Consider the following 24136-nt stretch of genomic DNA (forward strand, 5'->3'; position numbering starts at 1 on the left):
GCAAACCCCCCCATAGCCGCCAGTTAGTCCGGTGCCCCTAGTTTTCTTCCTTTTTTTTATTGGGCCATGGAGATTGGGGGGGGGGGGCGGCGCCCCTGCGCCCCCTATAGACCGGCCGCCACTGAGAGAGAGAGCAGGACAGAAGTAAGGGAGAGAGAAAAATAAAGGTAAAGTTATGGAGAAGAAAAAGGAGAAGGAAAGAAAGAATGTTGAAAAGGAAGAGAAAGGAAAGGGAAAGAGAAGAAAAGAGGGGAAAAAAAGAAGAAAAGAAAATGAAAGAGAAGAGAAAGGAGAAGGAAAGAAAGAATTAAAAAGAAGAGAATAGAGAAGGAAAGAAAAAACAAAGGAGAAGAGAAAGGAGAAGGAAAGAAAGAACAAAATAGAAAAGAAAGGAGAAGGAAAGAAAGAACAAAATAGAAAAGAAAGGAGAAGGAAAGAAAGAACAAAAGAGGAAAAGGGAGAAGAAAAGAAATAACAAGAGAAGAGAAAGGAGAAGGAAAAAAAGAACAAAGGAGAATAGAAATGAGAAGGAAAGAATGAACAAAAGAGGAGAAAGGAGAAGGGAAGAATGAACAAAGGAGAAGAGAAAGGGAAAGGAAAGAAAGAAAGAAAGACCGAAGAAAGACCGAAGAAAGAAAGAAAGAAAGAAAGACCTAAGAAAGACCGAAGAAAGAAAGAAAGACCGAAGAAAGACCGAAGAAAGAAAGAAAGACCGAAGAAAGAAAGAAAGACCGAAGAAAGAATCAGGGGAGAGATAGAGATAATAAGAAAATAAATAAAAATAAATAAAGAGAAAGGAAGGGAGGCTACAGATAGAGGAGAGTGGGAAAGAAGGTGTCATTGGAGTGATAATAGTGTCATTACCCCAATCCTCCTTTATAGAAGTGAGGTATGGGGCCCTGTCACCAACCCAGACCAATCCAAATAGGACTCCAGCCCAACAGAAATATTCCATCCGGAATTCTGGAAGCATCTCCTCCAAGTGCAATGGAGCACCTCCAACATTGCTTGCTGGACTGAACTGGGAAAATTCCATCTACAGCTTGCAGTACAGAAGAAAGTACAATTAATATCACACATGGACCACTAACAAAACAGCAGCCCTGCCTTATATGACCATAAAGTTTTACTGACAAACAAAGACCAACACAACCCATGCGGCCTGCAACAACTCACCAGAACTGTTCATCCAAACCTCCCAACAATGTGGCCTGACAGAATCTCAAATAAAGGACACAATGAACAATTCCAAAGAAAAAGTATCAAAGAATTGAAATATGAAATAAACTCCCAGAAACGACTTACCAGTCACTACAAGGAGACTACAAACTGGCCCTATAACTGGAGATGCTACAAGACCCCAAAGACACACAGACCCTGAGCCTGTACAGAGTGCATACAGCCTGGATATCGAATCAGGATGGTACAGACAGACCTACAAGCCCAAGGAGAGTAGACTGTGTCTGAGATTCTACCAATGGGTCTTGAAGGATAGGGACCACATTGTTATCTTATCAGTGAGGGACACTCATTTCCAGAGACTCTCATATCTCATCCCAGACTCCACTTCTATAGAATAGAAAGGGAAACTCCACATTCTACTGTAAGAAGAGGAGCCAAAGGTGAAAATAGCAGCACAATATGTCACAGACTAAGAGGAACATGAGAACTGTGTAAATCTCCTCCATTGACTCATCTCCTATCCCAGTTTATATAATTCCTTACCCTGGTAACATTTCTGGACCCACTTCCTATTCCCTTTATATTATCCTTTTCCCAAAACATTGTCCAAGGAGCTAAGAAGTAGAAGGGAGATGAAAAAGAGTGGGACAGAGAGAAAAATAAGGCAGAGAGGAGGGAGTGGGAGATATAGTTCATAGGAAGCAGAACTCAAATGAAAACTGAAAGGTTGTCGTGTGACAACACAAGTAGAGGATAACCCTTGTATTCACTTCCAATGTAAAGAAATCCAGAAGACAAGTAGTTGCAGCACACTTCTGTTTTTTATTCTGTCCACACAGGATATAAATTATATACTCTGGATTGTCTTTTTTTAGGTGTTTGTGACCCAACATGTATGAACGGAGGAAAGTGTGTCGGTCCCAATATTTGCTCCTGTCCATCAGGCTGGAAAGGAAAGCGATGCAATACACGTAAGGGGGATTTCTCAATGAATACAGGATCTATATGTACTGTACATGTGTGTGTAATCGTATATTACCCTACTGCCCAACCTGCAGCCTGGGGGCCGCATGTGGCACTATGGTTTTTTTTATCTGCCCTGGGGCCCCATGCAGTAGTGAATCTGTGTTTCTCTATTGCCCTGTTATGGCAGTGATTTTCAACAGGCTCATGTATTAGGTCTCCAGTTTATGACTCCTCTTGAAGCATGCCCCCAGTCTCCAACAACTCTTATAGCACGTTCACAACCTTTGGCAGTCTCCTACAGCATGTTTGCAGTCTCTGACCATCTCTTGTATCTTCTCCACAGTCTCTGACCATCTCTTGTATCATGCTCACAGTCCCTGACCATCTCTTGTATCCTGTCCACAGTCTCTAGTTATCTCCTGTAGTATGCTTGCAGTCTCTAACCATCTCCTGTAGCATGTCTGCAGTCTCTGACTATCTCCTGTACAATGTCCACAGCCTCTAACTATCTCTTGTATTTTGTTGGCAGTCCCTGACCATCTCTTTTATCATGAAGGGAGGGGAGTTGGTGTAAACCACCAACTTAACCTGCGCAAATGAATGTGATAAATATTACTCAATTAAATGTGGATTTGTGTATTTTGTGAAATTGCTTTCAACCTTGTGAGCTGCAACAAAAATGAATCACAATGTGCATTAAATAAAGCCACAAACGTGCTGATAATGGAAGTGAATGTGTCAAACTTGGTGCTCAATCAATAAAGAGTGACAATAAATAAATCAAGTCTCTGGTGCTCAAAAAACATCCAAACAGAAAGTCCAAATAGCAGCAGCTGATGGAAAATCCTAGACTTGATATGAGTGTTATCCTTAAAAGCCTCCACCTCCACACGTTCAAGATCCCCTGATGATGTCAGCACGGACTGACGAAACGTACGTCGGGAACGTGAGATCGTAACTTCGGGTCAAGAGGAACGCAGGTGGAACGCCGAAGCGGCGTTCCTACCCCTTGTAACCGAGATTCCTGCATTGAAGGCTCTTTTATACTTTGGATGTAGTAAGTGTGATTTTAAAACTATTAAACGGTTTTGTCATGAGATACTGCGCCATAAGAGCCTTTCTTTGTCTCTCTATCCATGTCATGGTCCTGTTTTAACTCTTGGTCTGGCTACATACTTTCTATGGCGAGAGAGCGTTTTTCTACACCAAGCGCCAATTTAACATTGATGTATGGTTTGGTTGGATCACAGATTGAAAGGAATATGTTTTAGTGACCCCCCTATAATCAAGGGGTCCTATATTTCTGGTAAGCATATAAATTTGCTTGCACTGGGTGAATGTGTGGAGGTGGAGGCTTTTAAGGATTACACTCCTATCAAGTCTAGGATTTTCCATCAGCTGCTGCTATTTGGACTTTCTGTTTGGATGTTTTTTGAGCACCAGAGACTTGATTTATTTATTGTCACTCTTTATTGATTGAGCACCAAGTTTGACACATTCACTTCCATTATCAGCACGTTTGTGGTTTTATTTAATTCACATTGTGATTCATTTTTTGTTGAGCGCCATACTTTTACAATTTTGCATCTCTTGTACCATGTCCACAGTCTCTGACCATCTCCTGTACCATGCCCCCGGTCTCTGACCATCTCCTGTACAATGTCCTCAGTCTCTGACCATCTCTTTTATCATGCCCACACTCCCTTACCATCTTTTGTATCCTGTCCACAGTCTCTGACCATCTCCTGTTGTATGTCTGCAGTCTCTAACCATCTCCTGTACAATGTACACAGTCTCAGACCATCTCTTGTATCTTGTCTGCAGTCTCTAAACATCATCACCTATGCAATGTCCGCAGTCTCTGACCATTTCTTATAGCATGTCTGCAGTCTCTGACTGACTCTTGCATCATGTCCATAGTCTCTAACATCTCCTGTAGCAAATCCACAGTCTCTGACCATCTCTTGAATCATGTTTACAGTCTCTAACCATCTCCTGTAGCATATCCACGGTCACTGACCATCTCTTGTATCGTGTCCACAGTCTCTGGCCATCTCCTGTGTCATGTCCACAGTCTCTTGTATTTTACCATTAGTATCCATTAGTATAGCATTGTATCCTGCCCACAGTCTCTAACCATCTTTTGTAGCATATCCACAGTTTCTGACCATCTCTTGTATGCTGTCCACAGTCTCTGACCATCTCTTGTAGCATGTCTGCAGTCTCTGACCATCACCTTTACAATGTCCGCAGTCTCTGACCATCTCTTGTAGCATGTCTGCAGTCTCTGACCATCACCTTTACAATGTCCGCAGTTTCTGACCATCTCTTGTATCATATCCACAGTCTCTGAGCATCTCTGGTATCATGTCCACAGTCTCCGACCATCTCCTGTATCATGTCCACAGTCTCTGACCATTACTTGCACAATGTCCGCAGTCCCTGACCATCTCTTGTATCATGTCCACAGTCTCTTGTGACATACTATTAGTCTTTGACTATATCCTGTTGTGTGTCTGCTGTCTCTGACACTGATTATTCACTGAATTTTATGTGCGGCCCTATAGTGATGTGGAGGGCCACACACCAGGCCCCCCACATCAAGAAAGTTAGCCACCACCTGTATACTATATATGAGTTCTGCCATTCCACAATAAAACAAGAACAATGGGACTTTTGAAAACCTCATAAGCTCTGTTACTTTAACTAATTACAAAAACATATAGTTATCCTTTATTTAAATAGAAAACACAGGGAAAATGAACCTGATACATTCTTACATTCAATATAACGTTTTATAGCATTTACTGTGTTTTTCTTTCCACTGTATATTTACCTTAATTAATTGAAATGTTGGTCTCTGATTTCCACAGCAATATGTCTTCAGAAATGTAAGAATGGCGGTGAGTGTATTGGCCCCAACACATGCCAGTGCCCCTCGGAATGGGAAGGGGCTCAGTGCCAGAGCCGTAAGTAATGCTTTGTATCTCACGACGCTGTGCCATGATCTTTGTTTATATACATTTATATCACAAGACAGGAAAATGTCTCCTTGTTCATCAGCTTTTCTGTGTTATTTCAGCCGTGTGTAATTACAAGTGTTTATATGGCGGTCGATGTATCTCACCCAACGTATGTTCCTGTCGCCCTGGATACACTGGAATGACGTGCAGTCAGAGAATACAGGTAGTGGATGGGTGCTTTTTTATGAATACTCAGTATATCTAGTAGTAGTTGTTAACAATCACCTAGGCTTTTCGTAGGATTTCTCATAATTCAGACCCCTGAGGTCTGGTATGGATTTTGAGGAGAAACCCTATGCAAAACTCAAGAACAAAAAGTGTAGGGTCCCTTTAAAAAATCAACACCAGACCCTTATCTGTGCATGTAGCCTGGCAGGCCAGAAAAAAAGGGAATGAGCGTGCAACCACCTTCTTAACCTCCCTAGCTGTATTCCCGAGTGTGGCTTGGGGTTAAATTTCAGTGCCAAAAGCAATAACCCCGAGCCACACTCGGGGTACCGCTAGGAAGATCGCTGGATCCTGGCAGAGGGGTTACTTACCTTGTCACCGGGATCCAGCGATGTATCCCGGCGGTGTGTGGCGGCCGGATCTTCCTCCTGATGCTCTATGCCCCGGCTTCCGTCTCCTGCGACGTAACGTTCGTAGGGGGGTGGGACCGGCGGAAAATTCAAAAGTAAAACACACAAACACACTGATACAATGCAAAATAAAATAAATTCACATTAGTTTGCCCCCCAGTGCCCTTTCCTGCAGTTTTACTGTACTTATTATGTATATATACATTTTATATATATATATATATATATATATATATATATATATATATATATATATATTTCTCTATCGCTCATTGACAGACGTAGTCTTCTTGATTCTCAAGAGCTGGGTTATGTTGTCTCCGCAGGAGTAAGACTAGGCAGAAAGACAAAACGTTCTGGCTCCACCTTAGGGGCAGTCCCTGAGGGTATATCCTCCCTCTCTCTGCTACAGGGAATCAGTTTTTTTCTGTCTAGTCAGGAGTAAGGACCTAAGTTCCTTGCTGGGATCTTTTGGTCCTGGCAAGACTTTTTTCTTTAGAAAAAGACATTTTTTAGGTAGTTTTTCTCCAGTGTTTTTCCTGTGAGATCTTCAAGCAAAAATGCCGGACTGGGCGACACTTGTGGTCACCCCAGCCGGCCTACGAGCGCGCGCAGACCATTGCATTGCGCTTGGTCGGCCGCGACACATTCAAGTAAGTATGCGGGGCCGGGCGACGGGCTGGATGTTGAGATCCAGTGGTCACCCCGGTTTCTGCCTACGAGCGCGTGCAGACCAGAGCTCCGCGCTGGGTCGGCCGCGACGGAGTCCCAGTGGAGGGACTGACCTTGCGAGTTAAAAGTCTCGCTTGGACGCCAGGAACCAGAGAGTCGAGGCGTCCGGAGTGGTCCACAACCCCCCACCCCGGTGGAGAGGGTATTGTGTAGAGGGGGTGCCTGTCGGTTCGGTATGGTGAGTAAACGTTCCCTTTTTTTTTTCTTTCCTCGTTATGAGGCAGTATGAATTATGGGCCCCTCCATATATGGTCAGTATATATCTGATACTATTAAGTCCCCCTTGTAATACAGCATGTGTTTGTGGGAAGTGGACTTGGTTTGAGAGCTAACACTCTACCCAGCAGACTGTAACATTACAGCAGACATAGGAGGTATAATCCTACCTTATTTGTAGTGTATCTCCTGTAGATCCATATATCGCCTCTTAGCAGAGATGCAGGTGGATGTGCTGGGAAAACGATTTCGGCGGTCCGCCGCCATTTTGCCGTAGACCAGGTGCATGTATGTCCTCAGGTCACGCCGGCCGCCATGTTTTTGGAGTCTTATGTCTCTTCTATGGGGGCGGCCATGTTTCGTGAGCCCAGCTACCTCGTGGAGAGCTGGGAACGCCGGAAGGCGTACACAGGGGGCGGAGCCACGTTCTTCTACCCGGGAAAAAGCAACAGCTCCTTCCAGTCTGTAAAAGACAGACGCTGACTGCAGTTGGTTGGAAACTTCACTGCATCGGTTGGTGAGCCTTGGGGGTCCCTCTCTCTCTCTCTGGGATCGAGAAGCAGGTACTCTGAGGGGCGCTATTGCGCTAGGGGGAGACACACAAAAAAAAAAAAAAAAAAAAAGTTTTTTTGTTTTTGCTGGCAAAGGTGTCCTGAATTAACATGGACCCTGCCACTCATGTATCTCCTCCGGATCCCCTCGAGGGGTCTGCAGGATCCTCCAGCACCCCACTGACAATTGAATCATTGTCAGCTATTATGGAAACTTTTGTGTCCCGGGTGGAAGTGGCTTGTCAGGGACAGGGCGCAAGAAAGCGACCCCCGCCTAACCCCTTATTATCTGAAACCTCGGATTCAGACTCTGAGCCTATTTCTGCAGTTGCAGGCACCTCATCTGGGATTGGTGTCTCGTGTACTGTCTCTTCAGACAGCGAGGAGGATGTTTCGGCATCAGCCATAGCCCGAGAGGAAGCGTTGGTAAACGCACTCATGGTATCTGTTCAAGAAACCTTAAGATTACAGGGTATTCCATCGGAAATAGCTGAAACTGAAATCCCTTTTGGGACTAAAAAACGCATCAAAGTGGCGAAGGTTTTTCCATTGCCCAAATGTTTTGGCAATCCAATCGAAGAAGAATGGCGTCTGCCAAAACGCACTTTTACTATTTCTAAACGCATTAACAGGCGTTATCCGTTTGAGGAAACCCTCATTAAGAAATGGACAGAACCACCTGTGGTGGATTCACCAATTGCTAGATTGAATAAAGCCACGGTTATTCCTCTAGAAGACGCTCCGTCTTTTAAAGATCCAGTGGATCGCAAGATAGAAGCTATGTCTCGCACCATGTTTTCCTTGATTGGATCAGCTTTCAGACCTATAATAGCTATTGGTCTGGTTTCGCAGGCTGTAACTGAATGGACCAAGTGGTTACGCCGGGACTTAGAAGAGGTCCCTCAGGCGGTATCAGATTTGTTGGAACAAATGATACAGGGGTTACAGTTTGTGTGTGATGCGGCGTTAGACGCCACTCCATTATTGGCGCGAGCATCAGTCTCAGCAGTGGTTCTCAGGCGTACACTGTGGCTAAAAGGTTGGTTAGCCGACCAAGGTTCCAAAAAAGCATTGGCTAATATCCCCTTTTTAGGAGAGCGTCTATTTGGAGCCAACTTAGATGAGATCATTAAGGATCTCACGGGTGGAAAGAGCACCTTTTTACCGCAAAATTTTAAAGGTAAAGGAACTCGTCAAAGTCGAGGGCCTTCCTTTTCTGCTCACAAGAGGTTTTTTCGTCCCGCGGGTGAAAAAATTAAGTCCTCCAAAGCTCCTGCAGGAGGCGTCAGGGGTCGTTGGTCGGGCAAGCAAAAGCCCGCCCCCTCCAGACCTGAAGATAAACCGTCCAAAGCCTGAAGGTGTATACAAAAAGAGTTCCCCTTAAGGTATGGGACTATAAATGCCGCTGGACACTGTATGCTATGTAAAAAATAACTTTATTGATACAAAGGAACATGTAGTGAAAACACAATATAGAGAGAAACACAAATACACATACAGGGCATTAAAATTGCATGCATTTGACAGACCGAATACCGAACCAAGATGTGGACACTCAGGTACATAGGGCAATCGTGGAACCGGAACCGATCCTACGCGTTTCGGGCGTGAAAGCCCTTCCTCAGGGGTCACCCAAAGTTACCAGATAGAGCACCTAGTATATCTAGAAAGGTAAAGCGATTTAGTAAATTGTAAAACAGATATCTGTGTAGTTGCATATCGCCTAGTGTATCTAGGAAAACAGAATTGCTTCGATATACTTTCAAACAGACATTTGTACAACTATATATACACAGGCCGACAATTGTGAACTCTGTCTTTGGATATCAGCTCTATAAGGATCGACCTACCCTTTGTGTCCAACCAGTGGATTGGATCGGTCTGTCGGATAAAAACGGTATTGCTACCGTGTGGAGGGATGCCCAAAGGGGTCTAAGTCAAATTCACAGGGAATTACTGTTCCTAGTTATTCCAACCCTTGGTGTTGTACTTCTATATTCTTTGCATTAGGTATCACAAATGTTTATACCCTTTTACATGTGAGCGGTCCATGTTGAGCCACTACTGACTGGTCATCGTGGTGCCCTGCCGATCTCTCCGGGCAGCTACTGCTACTATACTCTTCATACTCTTACGGAGCTCTATGCCCTGTCCGGGCTCTGGGAAAACTTGGGCATCCCTCCACACGGTAGCAATACCGTTTTTATCCGACAGACCGATCCAATCCACTGGTTGGACACAAAGGGTAGGTCGATCCTTATAGAGCTGATATCCAAAGACAGAGTTCACAATTGTCGGCCTGTGTATATATAGTTGTACAAATGTCTGTTTGAAAGTATATCGAAGCAATTCTGTTTTCCTAGATACACTAGGCGATATGCAACTACACAGATATCTGTTTTACAATTTACTAAATCGCTTTACCTTTCTAGATACACTAGGTGCTCTATCTGGTAACTTTGGGTGACCCCTGAGGAAGGGCTTTCACGCCCGAAACGCGTAGGGTCGGTTCCGGTTCCACGATTGCCCTATGTACCTGAGTGTCCACATCTTGGTTCGGTATTCGGTCTGTCAAATGCATGCAATTTTAATGCCCTGTATGTGTATTTGTGTTTCTCTCTATATTGTGTTTTCACTACATGTTCCTTTGTATCAATAAAGTTATTTTTTACATAGCATACAGTGTCCAGCGGCATTTATAGTCCCATACCTTAAGGGGAACTCTTTTTGTATATACTGATCAGGGATGATGGCCGCTGTCACTGGGCACCGAGCATGAGAATACTTTCTATCCTTAAAGCCTGAAGGTGCGCCCCCACCCATAACTGGGGTGGGGGGACGTCTTCGCCGGTTCCCGGATCCATGGCTTTCCAGAATCCCGGACAAATGGGTTTGCGAAGTCATAAGGTCAGGGTACAAGATCGAGTTTCGATCTCTCCCACCGGCGCGATTCTTCCCTTCCAATATTCGACTATCCCCGGATCGTGTAGAAGATCTGCGGAGAGCAGTCACGGATTTACTACAACAAGGAGTGGTAGTCCACGTTCCTTGGACAGAACGGTTTCAAGGGTTTTATTCAAACCTATTTACAATACCCAGGAAAGAGGGCAAAGTGCGTCCAATTCTGGACTTAAGGGCACTCAATTCTTTTGTCAACATAAGAAGATTCAGAATGGAGTCCATTCGCACAGTAGCAGCCTTCCTGCATCCAGGGGATGTCCTAGCGTCCATAGACATCAAGGACGCATATCTTCACATTCCCATTTTCGCAGGACATCAGCGGTTTCTACGCTTTTCCGTAGAAGAGAACCACTATCAGTTTGTGGCGTTACCTTTCGGTCTCGCCACGGCTCCGCGGGTCTTCACGAAGGTGTTGGCCCCAATGTTGGCACTTCTGCGCCAAAGAGGCATATCGATCCTTGGTTACCTAGACGATCTTCTGCTTCATGCAGTGTCTCCTCAGACCTTGCTACAAAACATAGAAATTACTATGATTTCTTTACAGGAATTCGGGTGGCTGGTGAACCAGCAAAAGTCATTTCTGGTTCCCACCCAGAGGCTCGAATATCTGGGTCTAATTCTAGACACAGTCAGGACAAGAGTTTTTCTTCCGGTAGGGAAACTCCGAAAGATTCAATCAGCAGTCCAGTTGTTACTGTCCAACAGCTGGTCTTCCCTTCGGACTTGCATGAGGGTTCTGGGGTTGATGGTGGCTTCGTTCGAAGCAGTCCCATTTGCCCAGTCCCATACCCGAATTCTTCAGCAAGAGATTCTTCTCAGATGGAATCGGAATCCAGAATCCCTGGACAATCAGATCCGATTGAGCAAACAGACCAGAGAGTCTCTGGTCTGGTGGCTTCGGTCTCCGATGCTCAGCCAGGGAAAGTCATTTCTGCCAATATATTGGACGATAGTGACCACGGATGCCAGTCTATCCGGATGGGGAGGAATTCTCGGTCAGTTATCTGTCCAGGGACTTTGGTCCCCGGAAGAATCCAGGTTACCGATAAATGTATTGGAACTGAGAGCGATCAGACTTTGTCTGATTCACTGGACCGAGCAGCTCCAGGGCAGCCCGGTTCGGATCCAGTCGGACAATGCCACGGCCGTGGCTTATGTCAATCACCAGGGGGGCACCAAGAGTGTCCGAGCGGCCAAAGAAGTGGCTTGCATTCTTCGCTGGGCGGAACGATTTGTTCCAGCAATCTCTGCGGTGTTCATTCCGGGGGTGGAGAATTGGCAGGCAGATTATCTCAGCCGTCAGACTCTGGATCAGGGGGAATGGTCCCTCCATCCAGACGTTTTCCACCAGTTGTGCCTACGGTGGGGCACCCCGGATGTGGATCTGTTGGCATCACGATTCAACAGGAAAGTTCAGAGATTCGTGGCTCGCTCCCGCGATCCTCTAGCAGAAACCGCAGACGCACTGATCGCCCCGTGGGGGCAATACCAGCTAATGTATGCCTTCCCTCCTCTCGCGTTACTGCCAAGACTTCTTCGCAGGATAGAGGAGGAAGGAATTCCAGTAATTCTGGTAGCTCCGGACTGGCCTCGTCGAGCTTGGTACGCCGACGTGGTCAGACTGGTGGCGGACGTCCCATGGAGACTTCCTCTCAGGGAGGACCTACTGTCTCAGGGACCGATCTTCCATCCTGCTTTACGATCGCTGGCTTTAACGGCCTGGCTATTGAGACCCAGGTGCTGAAGGACAAAGGTTTGTCAGCTTCAGTTATTCCTACTCTAGTTGAAGCAAGGAAAGCGACTTCCAGAAAGATTTATCATCGCACATGGAAGTCCTACATTGCATGGTGTGAACCTTTGGGGTTCCGTCCTCGGTCTTATTCGATTAGTCGAATATTAGCTTTTCTGCAACAAGGGGTTGAGCAGAAACTGGCCTTGAGTACTATCAAGGGTCAGGTCTCAGCATTAGCTATCTTCTTTCAGAAGCCTTTGGCTACTCATTCCTTGGTGCGGAATTTCATCCAGGGGGTGCGACATCTGGCTCCGCCAGTGCACGCGCCGTTACCCCCCTGGGATCTTAATTTAGTGTTGTCGGTTCTTCAGAAACCTCCCTTTGAAGATATTAGGGAGATTCCTCTACCTACGTTGTCCCAGAAGGTGGCCTTCTTGGTGGCTATTACTTCTGCACGCAGGGTGTCAGAACTGGCCGTATTATCTTGTCGTTCACCATATCTGGTGGTTCATAGAGATAAGGTGGTTCTTCGTCCGAATCCATCCTTCCTACCAAAAGTGGTTTCAGAATTTCATCTGAATGAAGAAATTGTGTTACCTTCCCTGTGTCCTAAGCCCAGTCATCCTCGGGAGTTTGCTTTACACTCCTTGGATGTGGTCCGGGCGATCAGGGTATACTTGAAAACGACAGACTTGTTTCGCAAGACGGATTCACTTTTTGTGATCCCGGATGGACCCAAAAAGGGGTTGCCTGCATCTGCCGCGACCATTTCCAGATGGATCAGACAGACGGTAGTACAGGCTTATTCTATTAAGGGTCGGGAGCCCCCGTTCCCTGTTAAGGCGCACTCCACTCGGGCGCTTAGTGCGTCATGGGCCTTTCGCCATCAGGCGTCAGTGGTCCAGGTGTGCAAGGCGGCTACCTGGTCGTCGGTGCATACCTTTACAAAACATTATAAAGTTGATGTAATGGCATCGTCTGATGCCTCGTTTGGCCGCAAGGTTTTGCAGGCCGCAATTTGAGGAGACCAGTGGTCTACCTCGAGGGATTTTCCGTTGGAAATTTTTCTTTTAGTCTCATTCTTTGTTTATAATGAGCCTTTAAAACTTCTAGTTTGGCACCGGTTGGGCCTTCTAGATTGGATTTGATTTTGTCAATCCCACCCCTCATTTGTGGCACTGCTTCTGGATGTCCCAGCTCTTGAGAATCAAGAAGACTACGTCTGTCAATGAGCGATAGAGAAAAATGGATTTTTGTAAGATCTTACCGTAAAATCCTTTTCTCTTAAGCTCATTGACAGACGTAGTACCCGCCCCTCTATCATTGAGTTGGGTTGGGTTAAATTCTCTGTTACTGCTTTAGAACAGAACTGATTCCCTGTAGCAGAGAGAGGGAGGATATACCCTCAGGGACTGCCCCTAAGGTGGAGCCAGAACGTTTTGTCTTTCTGCCTAGTCCTACTCCTGCGGAGACAACATAACCCAGCTCTTGAGAATCAAGAAGACTACGTCTGTCAATGAGCTTAAGAGAAAAGGATTTTACGGTAAGATCTTACAAAAATCTATTTATTGTGGGAGATTAGCTCGGTGGCGGGCGTGGATGACCCCTTGGGGGGATTCGTTACACAGGGAGATAGCCGAGAAGTGGTTGCAAACAACAGTTTGGTTTATTCTTGCAATTTACTTCACACAAGTGCAAGCCTCAAAAACATCAAAATAAAAATAAAACACAAAATAAATCCTTGCCACTGTGGGCGGCACCCTTCTCACATACAGGAACCTACCTACGGAGTCTGTCTCCAACCTACTGTTGGGCAAACGTTGCTGATCCTACAGCAGACACTCAATAGCCCATGTTTTTTCTTCACACAACAAATGTCCATTGAACATGTCCCTTTACTCTTCACATAGAACACATTCCTATGTTTGTCTCTTCACATAGCAACCATTCCTTTGCTTGCATCTTCACATAGCCAACAGTTCATTTATTTCTTTTCACATAGAAATAGTCCAGACCTCACCTTGAGTAGTCTTCACACTTTTTACCCTCCTCAGCGCACATCGCTCCAGGAGGTCTTCTCCCATGCTCACACAGCGTCGGGAGGCACACATCTGACTGTCCTCCTCTCCCCAGCTTCACACAGCGTCAGGAGGCAGCAATCCTTCTCCCAGGCTTCACACAGCGTCGGGTGGCACACATCTGACTGTCTTCCTCTCCCCAGCTCACACAGCGTCAGGAGGCAGCAATCAATAGACTTCCTTTGGACAAATTATAGAGGCCTTAATTTCCTCATTCTGAACAGCTGAAGTCTGTTCAACGTCCTTAGACAGTTCTGGCTACCTTTGCAGCCGACACCCTATAGTATTTGGTGAATTTTCTAAACCAGGTGGAAATGTATCTCCTGTCTGTGACTACATCCACAGATTTACCTGACTTCCTGTCACATACCCCCCCCCCTTTTGTTTCAACCCTAGGGTTGGGACACAGTTTTCCAGGCATGCACGTGTCAGGCACTTCTCTTGACTCTCACTGATAAGCCTCCTAGTATCTTCCCTCCCCAGTTCATTAACAACTGCTAACCTTTATTGAAATGCTTGTAGGGGTGGCTCTTTCTTTAAGTCCGTTAGCTTGTCTATATACACTTGTTTTGGCTGATCCTCTCCATCTTTATATAGCCAATTCTCTGTATCTTCAAGCTTCAGGATGAAACTGTTTCTGTCATCTTCATTGACAGATTTCTCATAAATGTCAGACAACTTGTCCCTCATCTCATATACACATTCCTCAACTGCATTTTTGGCATCATTTCGCTCCTTCTCAAGTTTGTCCTGCATAACCGTCTGTCCTATCCACCATGGAGGACCGTGAACCATAGGCAACTCAATTGTGCTAGTCTTAAAGTCTTCAACATTCTTAAGACGCCTCTCTCTGCATTCAACAAATGATTTCCACAAAACTTTGAGAACCTCTGCTTCACTTGGCTTTGTTCCAAGAAATGCCTTCTTGAGCTTGGCTTGCTCTAAGATGCTGTGCAGAAGGTCTTCCATTTGCGACAACAGGCTGTCACACATTTCTTCAAAGTGACCCCTGTTCATTTTTCCAGCGACATCATCAACTTTCCTTCCATCAACATATGGGTCAAAGGCAGTAGCTTCATTAATTAGCTGTAGACAGTTGAACCCAGCGATCTGGGTGGTATCCATTACAGACCTCCTCTCTGCATCAGTGAAGAAGCATGGAACTGCAACACAGTCTATTACAGGTTTCTTCACTGCACTTTCTGCTATTGCATTACTTTTCCCTTGTAGCTCCTTTTCTTTATCTAAACTCCACATGGAATGTATCTCAAGATCACGATCAAACTTCTGCCACCTGTCTTTCACCAGTTCCATTTTGGAAATATTCCCGGAAAGGCACTTATTCATTTGCTTCACGTTTTCATCAACAGCCTTAGTTTTCTCCACTAGGTGGCGTTTTTGAAGGAAATGTTTATTCCAGAGGGGTGATTCAAACAACATGTTATCAAATTTCTGATACTCACTCAGGACAGACCTCAAAACACTGACCCTTTTATAAACTGCATCAGGCGCACTATCCCCTCTTTGGGACAGATCCTTTGTCGCCTGTAATTCCTCTTCAAATTCTTCCAACTAAATCTTCATCTCTTCTACTTGCTGTTCTAAGGCTCGCTTAGACTTTTCTAGCTCCTGAACGCTTTTCCCAACATCATCCTTGCAGCTGACCATCTCTTCCATTTCTGTACACAGCTGTTTGTTAACTCTTTCTAGTTCAACCTTACACTCTAGAGCTTCCTCCAAAGAGCGAGCCAAGAACAAGGCTTTGCTCTCTTTATCACGCGCCTCCGCTTCTGCACGGTCGTGTTCTTCTGCATATTTTGCAGACACAGTCTTCTCCTCACCAAGCATCTGATCAAACTTCTTTTTCACATTTTCAACATTTTCTAATGAACCAACGCTTTCTTTCATGCATTTTTTCATATCCGCTATCTGAGCTTGCAATGTTGCGACTTGCTCTGATAGGTTTTTCTTTGCTTCCTCCTCCTCTTCTAATTGTTCCAGGACACCATTTTTCTCATCTTCCATTTGTTTGAGCTTTGTGATAAAACTCAGCCTTTGACACCTCTCTTCCTGTAAGAGTTCCTGCGTGTCTTGCAGCTGCGATTCCAAGATAGAGAAATCTTTGGCAATTTCTCTAGATTTGCTGTCTGCTTGAGAAAGCTGATTTGTGACATTGTCCAGCTCAACCTGCAGTCGGTTTACCTTCTCTGACAGCTTAGCACACACTCGGTCACCTTCTGACACCTTGACTTGCGATTCCTGCAGCTGTGCCTCTACTTTTTTTCTCTTGTGTTCAGAATCTCCTTTTCCCTGCATAAGAGCCTTCACCTCATTGGCTAGTTTCTGGGAATGAGACTGTAATCCTGCCACACAGGCTTCTTTCTCCTTTAACTGCTGCTGGACACGTTGGACTTCATCTTTCCAACTTTCACAGTCCGTACGCAATTCATCTACCACATTGCTCAAAGTGGTGAGCTCATACACAGTACTCAGTAATTTAGCCTCTCTCTCATTTTTCTCCTTGTCGCTGAGAGACAATGTCGTTTTCAGAGCGACATTCTGTTCCTGCACATCCTGCAGGTCTACTTTTGTAGCTTCCAAAGACTGAAGACTTTTTTTCAGCTGATTACGCAACTCCAACATATCACCCTTACTTTGCTCCTTCAAAGTCTGAATGTCACTTTCCTTTTCCATGAAGATGGTATCTTTCTCCATTATAGTCTCTCTACGTTTTTGTAACTCGGAAAAAAGAAGAGCAGTGGATTCTTCCCACTGTAACACCTGAGCCTGCAAGTTTCTATTCTCCATCCTAAGCAACTCCAGGGCGTGTTCCTTATCTTCCATTTTCCGTTGCAAGGCATCCATCTCAGCCCTGCACACATACTCGGTTTCCTCCAAACCGATGACCTCCATTGGCTGCTGGCGTCTCTGTTTCCAGCCTGCCATGCTCTCTTGATGAGCCTTTTGTTGAGCTGCAAAGCTCCGCTGAAAATCCGCATTTGCCTCAGTGTTGCTAGGGACAACAACCTTTCTCTTTAGCAGACTTTGTTCAGGCATGGATGGGGCTCGTTCAGACGGTAACATCCCCTCCATCCTTAGAATTCGGTCTCTCATTTCAGCTATCTTTGCATCTTTCAGGCGTTTTGATTGCCCCATCTTCAATTACTCCACAATAAATTTTTCACAGTCCGGCAAAAAATTTTGAGACCACTGTCTCTTTAAAACTAGTAGTTTTTCTCTCTCTTTTGCAGGATCTCCTTTCCTGCACACACAGTTTGTGCAGTCTCATGCACCAGACAAAACAAAGTCCATCAAAAATTTTGAGACCACTGTCTCTTTAAAACAAGTAGTTTTCTCTCTTTCAGGATCTCCTCTCCTGCACACATAGATTGTGCAATCTCATGCACCATAAACTATAAATCATACAAAAATGTGATGCGCCAGAAATATAAAATCAAAAAGTGATGACAATAAATCATATCCAGTTCATAAGGCACATAGCAATGTGTGTGCTTCCAATAAAATGATATAAAGAGTGTCCCGTGTTCAGATGAAGAAAATCCAGTGATGAAAACAACTTGTAATCACCAATATAGTGAATCCCTCCACCAGGTGAATCAGCCTCTCACCTTTCTGAAGGACCCAAACGGGCCAGCAATCACATGTATCATTGATCAGACTTCCAGGAAAGAGCCACACTATATTGCACCTCGAGGGATCCCGGGACATATAGAAAACAGATGAAGAAATCTAGTGCTCTCCGCTTACTAATGAGGGTATGCTTTATTAGAGAAAGGCAGATCAACTCACATTTGTCGGGCACTCAGCTGTGCCTGCTGTATAATCGATGTCAGCGATCTGTTACCAGAGAGACACTCCGCGTCGGCCACGCACGCTCCGCCCCCCTATACGCGTTACGTCGAGCGTAATGCTCCCTTGACTTCCTCGGTAGGCGGAGCGTGCGTGGCCGACGCGGAGTCTCTCTCTGGTAACAGATCGCTGACATCGATTATACAGCAGGCACAGCTGAGTGCCCGACAAATGTGAGTTGATCTGCCTTTCTCTAATAAAGCATACCCTCATTAGTAAGCGGAGAGCACTAGATTTCTTCATCTGTTTTCTATATGTCCCGGGATCCCTCGAGGTGCAATATAGTGTGGCTCTTTCCTGGAAGTCTGATCAATGATACATGTGATTGCTGGCCCGTTTGGGTCCTTCAGAAAGGTGAGAGGCTGATTCACCTGGTGGAGGGATTCACTATATTGGTGATTACAAGTTGTTTTCATCACTGGATTTTCTTCATCTGAACACGGGACACTCTTTATATCATTTTATTGGAAGCACACACATTGCTATGTGCCTTATGAACTGGATATGATTTATTGTCATCACTTTTTGATTTTATATTTCTGGCGCATCACATTTTTGTATGATTTATAGTTTATTGTGATTTGTGAAACACGATTGGTGCATGCTGCCGGACACCACTATTGATTTATAAGTTCACACACCTGATTTATGCACAGTGAATTGGTGTTGAGTTATTTTATCACATATAATAGGTTTGCGCTGATAGTTTTTTTGTATTTAATCTCATGCACCAGACAAAGCTCATAGAACATATGCACTTCTTTGCAGGGATCTCTGCTTCTGCCCACTGCATACCTCCACCATATGTGGGAGATTAGCTCGGTGGCGGGCGTGGATGACCCCTTGGGGGGATTCGTTACACAGGGAGATAGCCGAGAAGTGGTTGCAAACAACAGTTTGGTTTATTCTTGCAATTTACTTCACACAAGTGCAAGCCTCAAAAACATCAAAATAAAAATAAAACACAAAATAAATCCTTGCCACTGTGGGCGGCTACCTTCTCACATACAGGAACCTACCTACGGAGTCTGTCTCCAACCTACTGTTGGGCAAACTTTGCTGATCCTACAGCAGACACTCCATAGTCCATGTTTTTTCTTCACACAACAAATGTCCATTGAACATGTCCCTTTACTCTTCACATAGAACACATTCCTTTGTTTGTCTCTTCACATAGCAACCATTCCTTTGCTTGTCTCTTCACATAGCCAACAGTTCATTTATTTCTTTTCACATAGAAATAGTCCAGACCTCACCTTGAGTAGTCTTCACTCTTTTTACCCTCCTCAGTGCACATCGCTCCAGGAGGTCTTCTCCCATGCTCACACAGCGTCAGGAGGCACACATCTGACTGTCCTCCTCTACCCAGCTTCACACAGCGTCAGGAGGCAGCAATCCTTCTCCCAGGCTTCACACAGCGTCGGGAGGCACACATCTGACTGTCCTCCTCTCCCCAGCTCACACAGCGTCAGGAGACAGCAATCAATAGACTTCCTTTGGACAAATTATAGAGGCCTTAATTTCCTCATTCTGAACAGCTGAAGTCTGTTCAACGTCCTTAGACAGTTCTGGCTACCTTTGCAGCCAACACCCTATAGTAATTGGTGAATTTTCTAAACCAGGTGGAAATGTATCTCCTGTCTGTGACTACATCCACAGATTTACCTGACTTCCTGTCACAATATATATATATATATATATATATATATATATATATATATATATATACGTGTGTGTATATATATATATATATATGTGTATATATATATATGTATACTTACATACATACTTTAACTTATTTATAGTTATTTATTATATTATAATTTATGATTTTGTGTTTCAAACTTTATCATACCCGAGATGTTATAAAGAAGAACGCACAGTAAAAAAAAAAATCATATGTAAATAGTTGGTTTGGGCTGCTCATTCTTAAGAATTGCATGCAAAATAATCGTACCGCTTTCAGCACCTAAAATCTGAAAGAATCATACCGCCAGGGAGGTTAAAACACATCAGGCCACATAAATGCCTTTTTCATGGGGGGATACCCATGTTGATGAGATCAGGGGGCTTCTTTCCCACAACCCTGGCCTGGTGATTGTGGGGGTCTGTGGGTGGCAGGGGTTATCATAATCTGAAAGCCCCCTTTAACAGTAAGGGGGCACCCAGATCCCCCCATGTGAATGAGTAAGGGGTACATAATACTCATTTACAAAGAAAATGAGTATATAAGCACAAACAGCTTTTGGAATGTTCTGTAACAATAAATAAATAAGCAACACATCCCACAATGTACATCCAACATCAGCTATGCCATCCAGTGATGAAATTGACATCAATCACCATGCCCAATGCCCACCATGCCACAAAAATAAAGACATTTGCCTGTCAGCACAATCAGCTCTCGATGACTGCTTGCCTGCAAATATCAGTTCCAGAGGTCTTCTGGGTGACATCATTGACCAGATATGCACACGACTGAAAAAAAATTACTGTTCCTCGCAACACGGATTCATTTAATTTTTATTTCCGCTTTGGTAGAAGTTCTCAAGGGCAGTATCCAGGAGTCATGCCAGTTGTTAGACAATCCCTCACCTAGAAAATGTCCAGAACTAATTTTTAAGATTCAGCTTCCATTAACTTCAATGAGGTTCAGAATTGGCACCTGAACTTCTGTAATTTTTGCTGAACCTGCCTCAAACCAAACCCAGGTATGTTTAAGTTATCCCTAGTGTACACTGTTGCGCGGTGGTAACGTGACCATTCTCGGCTCTGAGATCTTCAAACTGACACTTTATATCCATTTATGTTGAGTTTACTATCTTAATTTTTTTTAGAAATACAGAAGAGTGATGGGGAAAAAAAAGCAAGTGGTCCATCGAGTCATCCCCTTCGTTTTAAATATACAGGTACATCTCAAAAAATTGGAATATCATCAAAAAGTTCATTTATTTTAGTAATTCAAAAAGTGAAACTCATATATATTATATAGATGCGTTACACACAGAGTGATATGTTTCAAGCATTTCTTTCTTTTAATTTTGATGATTATGGCTTACAGCTAGTGAAACCCCAAAATGTATCTCAGAAAATTTGAATATTACATAAAACCAATAAAAAAAGGGTTTTTAATACAGAAATGTTGACTTACTGAAAAGTATGTCCATGTACAATATAGTATGCACTCAGTACTTGGTCAGGGCTCTTTTTACATGAATTACTGCATCAATGCGGTGTGGCATGGAGGTGATCAGCCTGTGGCACTGCTGAGGTGTTATGGAAGCCCAGGTTGCTTTTATAGAGGCTTTTCGCTTGTCTGAATTGTTGGATCTGGTGTCTCTCATCTTCCTCTTGAAAATACCCCACAGATTCTCTATGGGGTTTAGGTCAGGGGAGATTTTCTGGCCAATCAAGCACAGTGATACCATGATCATGTGACCAGGTATTGATACTTTTGGCAGTGTGGGCAGGTACCAAGTCCTGCTGAAAAATGAAATCAGCATCTTCATAAAGCATGTCAGCAGAGGGAAGAATGAAGTGCTCTAGATTTCCTTAGTAGAAGGCTGTGCTTACTTTGGACTTGATAAAACACAGTGGACCAACACCAGCAGAAGACATGGCTCCCCAAATCATCACTGACTGTGGAAATGTCACACTGGACCTCATTGCAACTTGGATTTTGTACCTCTCCACTCTTCCTCCAGACTCTGGGACCTTGATTTCCAAATGAAATGCAAAATTTACTTTAATCTGAAAACCTTAGCCCAGGTAAGATGCTTCTGATGTCTCTGGTTCAGGAGTGGCTTGACACAAGGAATGCGACAATTGTAGTCCATGTCCTGCATACGTCTGTGTGTGGGTGCTCTTCAATGACACCAGCCCATAGTCCACTCCTTGTGAATCTCCTTCAAATTATTGAATGGCCTTTGCTTCACAATCCTCTCAAGGCTGCGGTTATCCCGTTGCTTGTGCACCTTTTCTACCACACTTTTTCCTTCCACTCAATTTTCCATTAATATGCTTGGATATAGCACTCTGTGAACAGCCAGCATCTTTAGCAGTGACCTTTTGTGACTTACCCTCCTTGTGGAGGGTGTCAATGACTGTCTACTGGACAATGGTCAAGTCAGCAGTCTTCCCCATGATTATGTAACCTACTAAACCAGACTGAGAGACCATTTAAAGGCTCAGGAAACCTTTACGTGTGTTTTGAGTTAATTAGCTGATTAGAGTGTGACTGTCAGGGAATCCCTGTGAGACGTCTGGGGCGTCGCCGTGCACAGGCTATTCCCAGAAGAATGACTAATGGGCGTGGTGCCAGACAGGCTATTTAAAGGAAGTTCATTCCTGTTTCCTGTGCTGACTGATCTTCAGCTGTTTCCTGTGACCTGATGATACCTGTATGCTTCCCTGTTGCTGACCTGGCTTGTTCTGAACTTGGACTTGGATTCTGCTTCTGCTTCTCTGCTAAACCTGACCCGGCTCCGTCCCTGACTTTGGCTCTGCTTACGATTTGGTACCCTGCTGCACCGCCTGTTGATGACCCTGGCTTTCCTACTACTCTGACTCTGTCTCTCAGAACTACCCGAGTGCTTGCCTGGCTATCTGCTGCACATGTTCCATACAGCATTGCATGTTGCAGTTTCCAGGATCCGGACAAGCAGCCTATCCTGATCCATCAACAACCACAGGCACTCGTGTCCCTCCTGGCCTTTGACACCCTCTGTCTCACCTTCAGTGGGGTCTAGGCCGGAGATATAAGAGAGGCCGACCTCGTCAACTCAGACTCCTCCCAGGTACGTGACAGTATCAGTCAGCCAACTATGGAGTCTGAAAGGGAGGTCTCTCCACTGGAGAACGTTTGCCGATCGATCTCTGCACTATCCCACATGGTACAAAGCCTGCAAGGAAAATTGGATTGCATCGAAGATCAATTATCGGCCCGCAAAAATGACTCTTCTCTGACGGAGCCCAGCACATCCTGTGCGGCGGATTTCCACCCGGAACCTCGGGTTCCCATTCCTGAACGTTTTTCTGGAAATCGAAGAAAATTTCTGACTTTTCGTAATTCTTGTGAACTATATTTTTCCCTGTTGCCTCGAACCTTCTCTTCACAAGATACTAAGGTGGGGTTCATTATCTCGCTCCTTCGGGATGAGCCCCAATCCTGGGCTTTCCATCTTTGGGAACAACACGATCCAGCCTTGACAACCATGGACTCTTTTTTTTCTGCCATGTCCCAGCTATACGCAGATCCTTTTTGTCATCGGACTGCTGAATCAAAGCTTAGCAAGTTAAAGCAAGGCCTAAGGCCTGTGGAGGATTATGTGACAGATTTCCGTGTATGGAGTGCCGATACTCTGTGGAACCATTCGGCCCTCCATCATCAGTTCCGTCTTGGTTTGTCTGATGCCCTAAAGGATGAACTTGCCAGGGTGGGGGTACCAACGGCCTTAGAAGACCTGGTGAACCTTGTCATCCAGATTGACCGGAGGCTACATGAGAGGCAAGCTGAAAGAACTAACAAGGCTCCTTTGGTCCGCCCGGAGTTTGGGGCTGATACTCCTCTCATTACCGTTAACCCCCCAGAGGTACCTCACTACCCTTCATGAAAGAGTTTCCAGAGATCCCCTCTGTCCACATCGGAACGTCTTCGACGCTATCGCTCCAATCTCTGCCTCTACTGTGGCGATGCCGGTCACCACATTCAGACTTGTCCTGTGAGGCCTTGCAGAACCTCCTCTAACTGGATTTCTATGATGCATCCACCCGGGACTAATCAAACACATCTCACCTTGCTTTGCCATCTGAAACTTCCTGAAAAGACTATCTCTGTTCCTGCTATTATAGACTCTGGGGCCTGTAGCTGTTTTGTGGATGTGACATTTGCAGCCCAACACAATCTACCTCTCTGTACCAAGAAACAAGGGTTTGTTGTTCACCTGGCTGATGGCTCTGGTATCAAGTCTGGTCCAGTGACACAAGAGACGGCTCCAATTTTCTGCTCTTCCTCCTCTGGTCATCAAGAATTCCTTTGCCTGGACGTTATAACATCACCCATGTTTCCTGTCATTCTTGGTATACCCTGGCTGAAGGCCCATAACCCTAGCATCAATTGGCTCACGGGTGAGATTTCCTTCTCTTCTCACTACTGCCGGGCACACTGTGTTCCTGAGGAGTCTCTTACTGTTACCTCTCTCCTTGGTATCCACCCGGACCCCGAAGTCTTGAAACTGGTACCCACAGT

General features: G+C 44.9%; 1 protein-coding gene across 1 annotated transcript in view; it reads left to right on the forward strand.

Moving 5' to 3' along the window:
* Window positions 1-24136, forward strand: part of VWDE (von Willebrand factor D and EGF domains) — a 207195-nt gene that overhangs the window by 177596 nt on the left and 5463 nt on the right. The window contains exons 28-30 of the mRNA XM_082259055.1: window positions 2058-2153; window positions 5022-5117; window positions 5231-5334. Of these exons, the coding sequence (XP_082115181.1) occupies window positions 2058-2153; window positions 5022-5117; window positions 5231-5334 (296 nt within the window). The remainder of the gene's footprint in view (window positions 1-2057; window positions 2154-5021; window positions 5118-5230; window positions 5335-24136) is intronic.

Source organism: Pelophylax lessonae (genome assembly GCF_965119305.1).
Source record: "Pelophylax lessonae genome assembly, chromosome: 5".
NCBI lineage: Eukaryota > Metazoa > Chordata > Amphibia > Anura > Ranidae > Pelophylax > Pelophylax lessonae.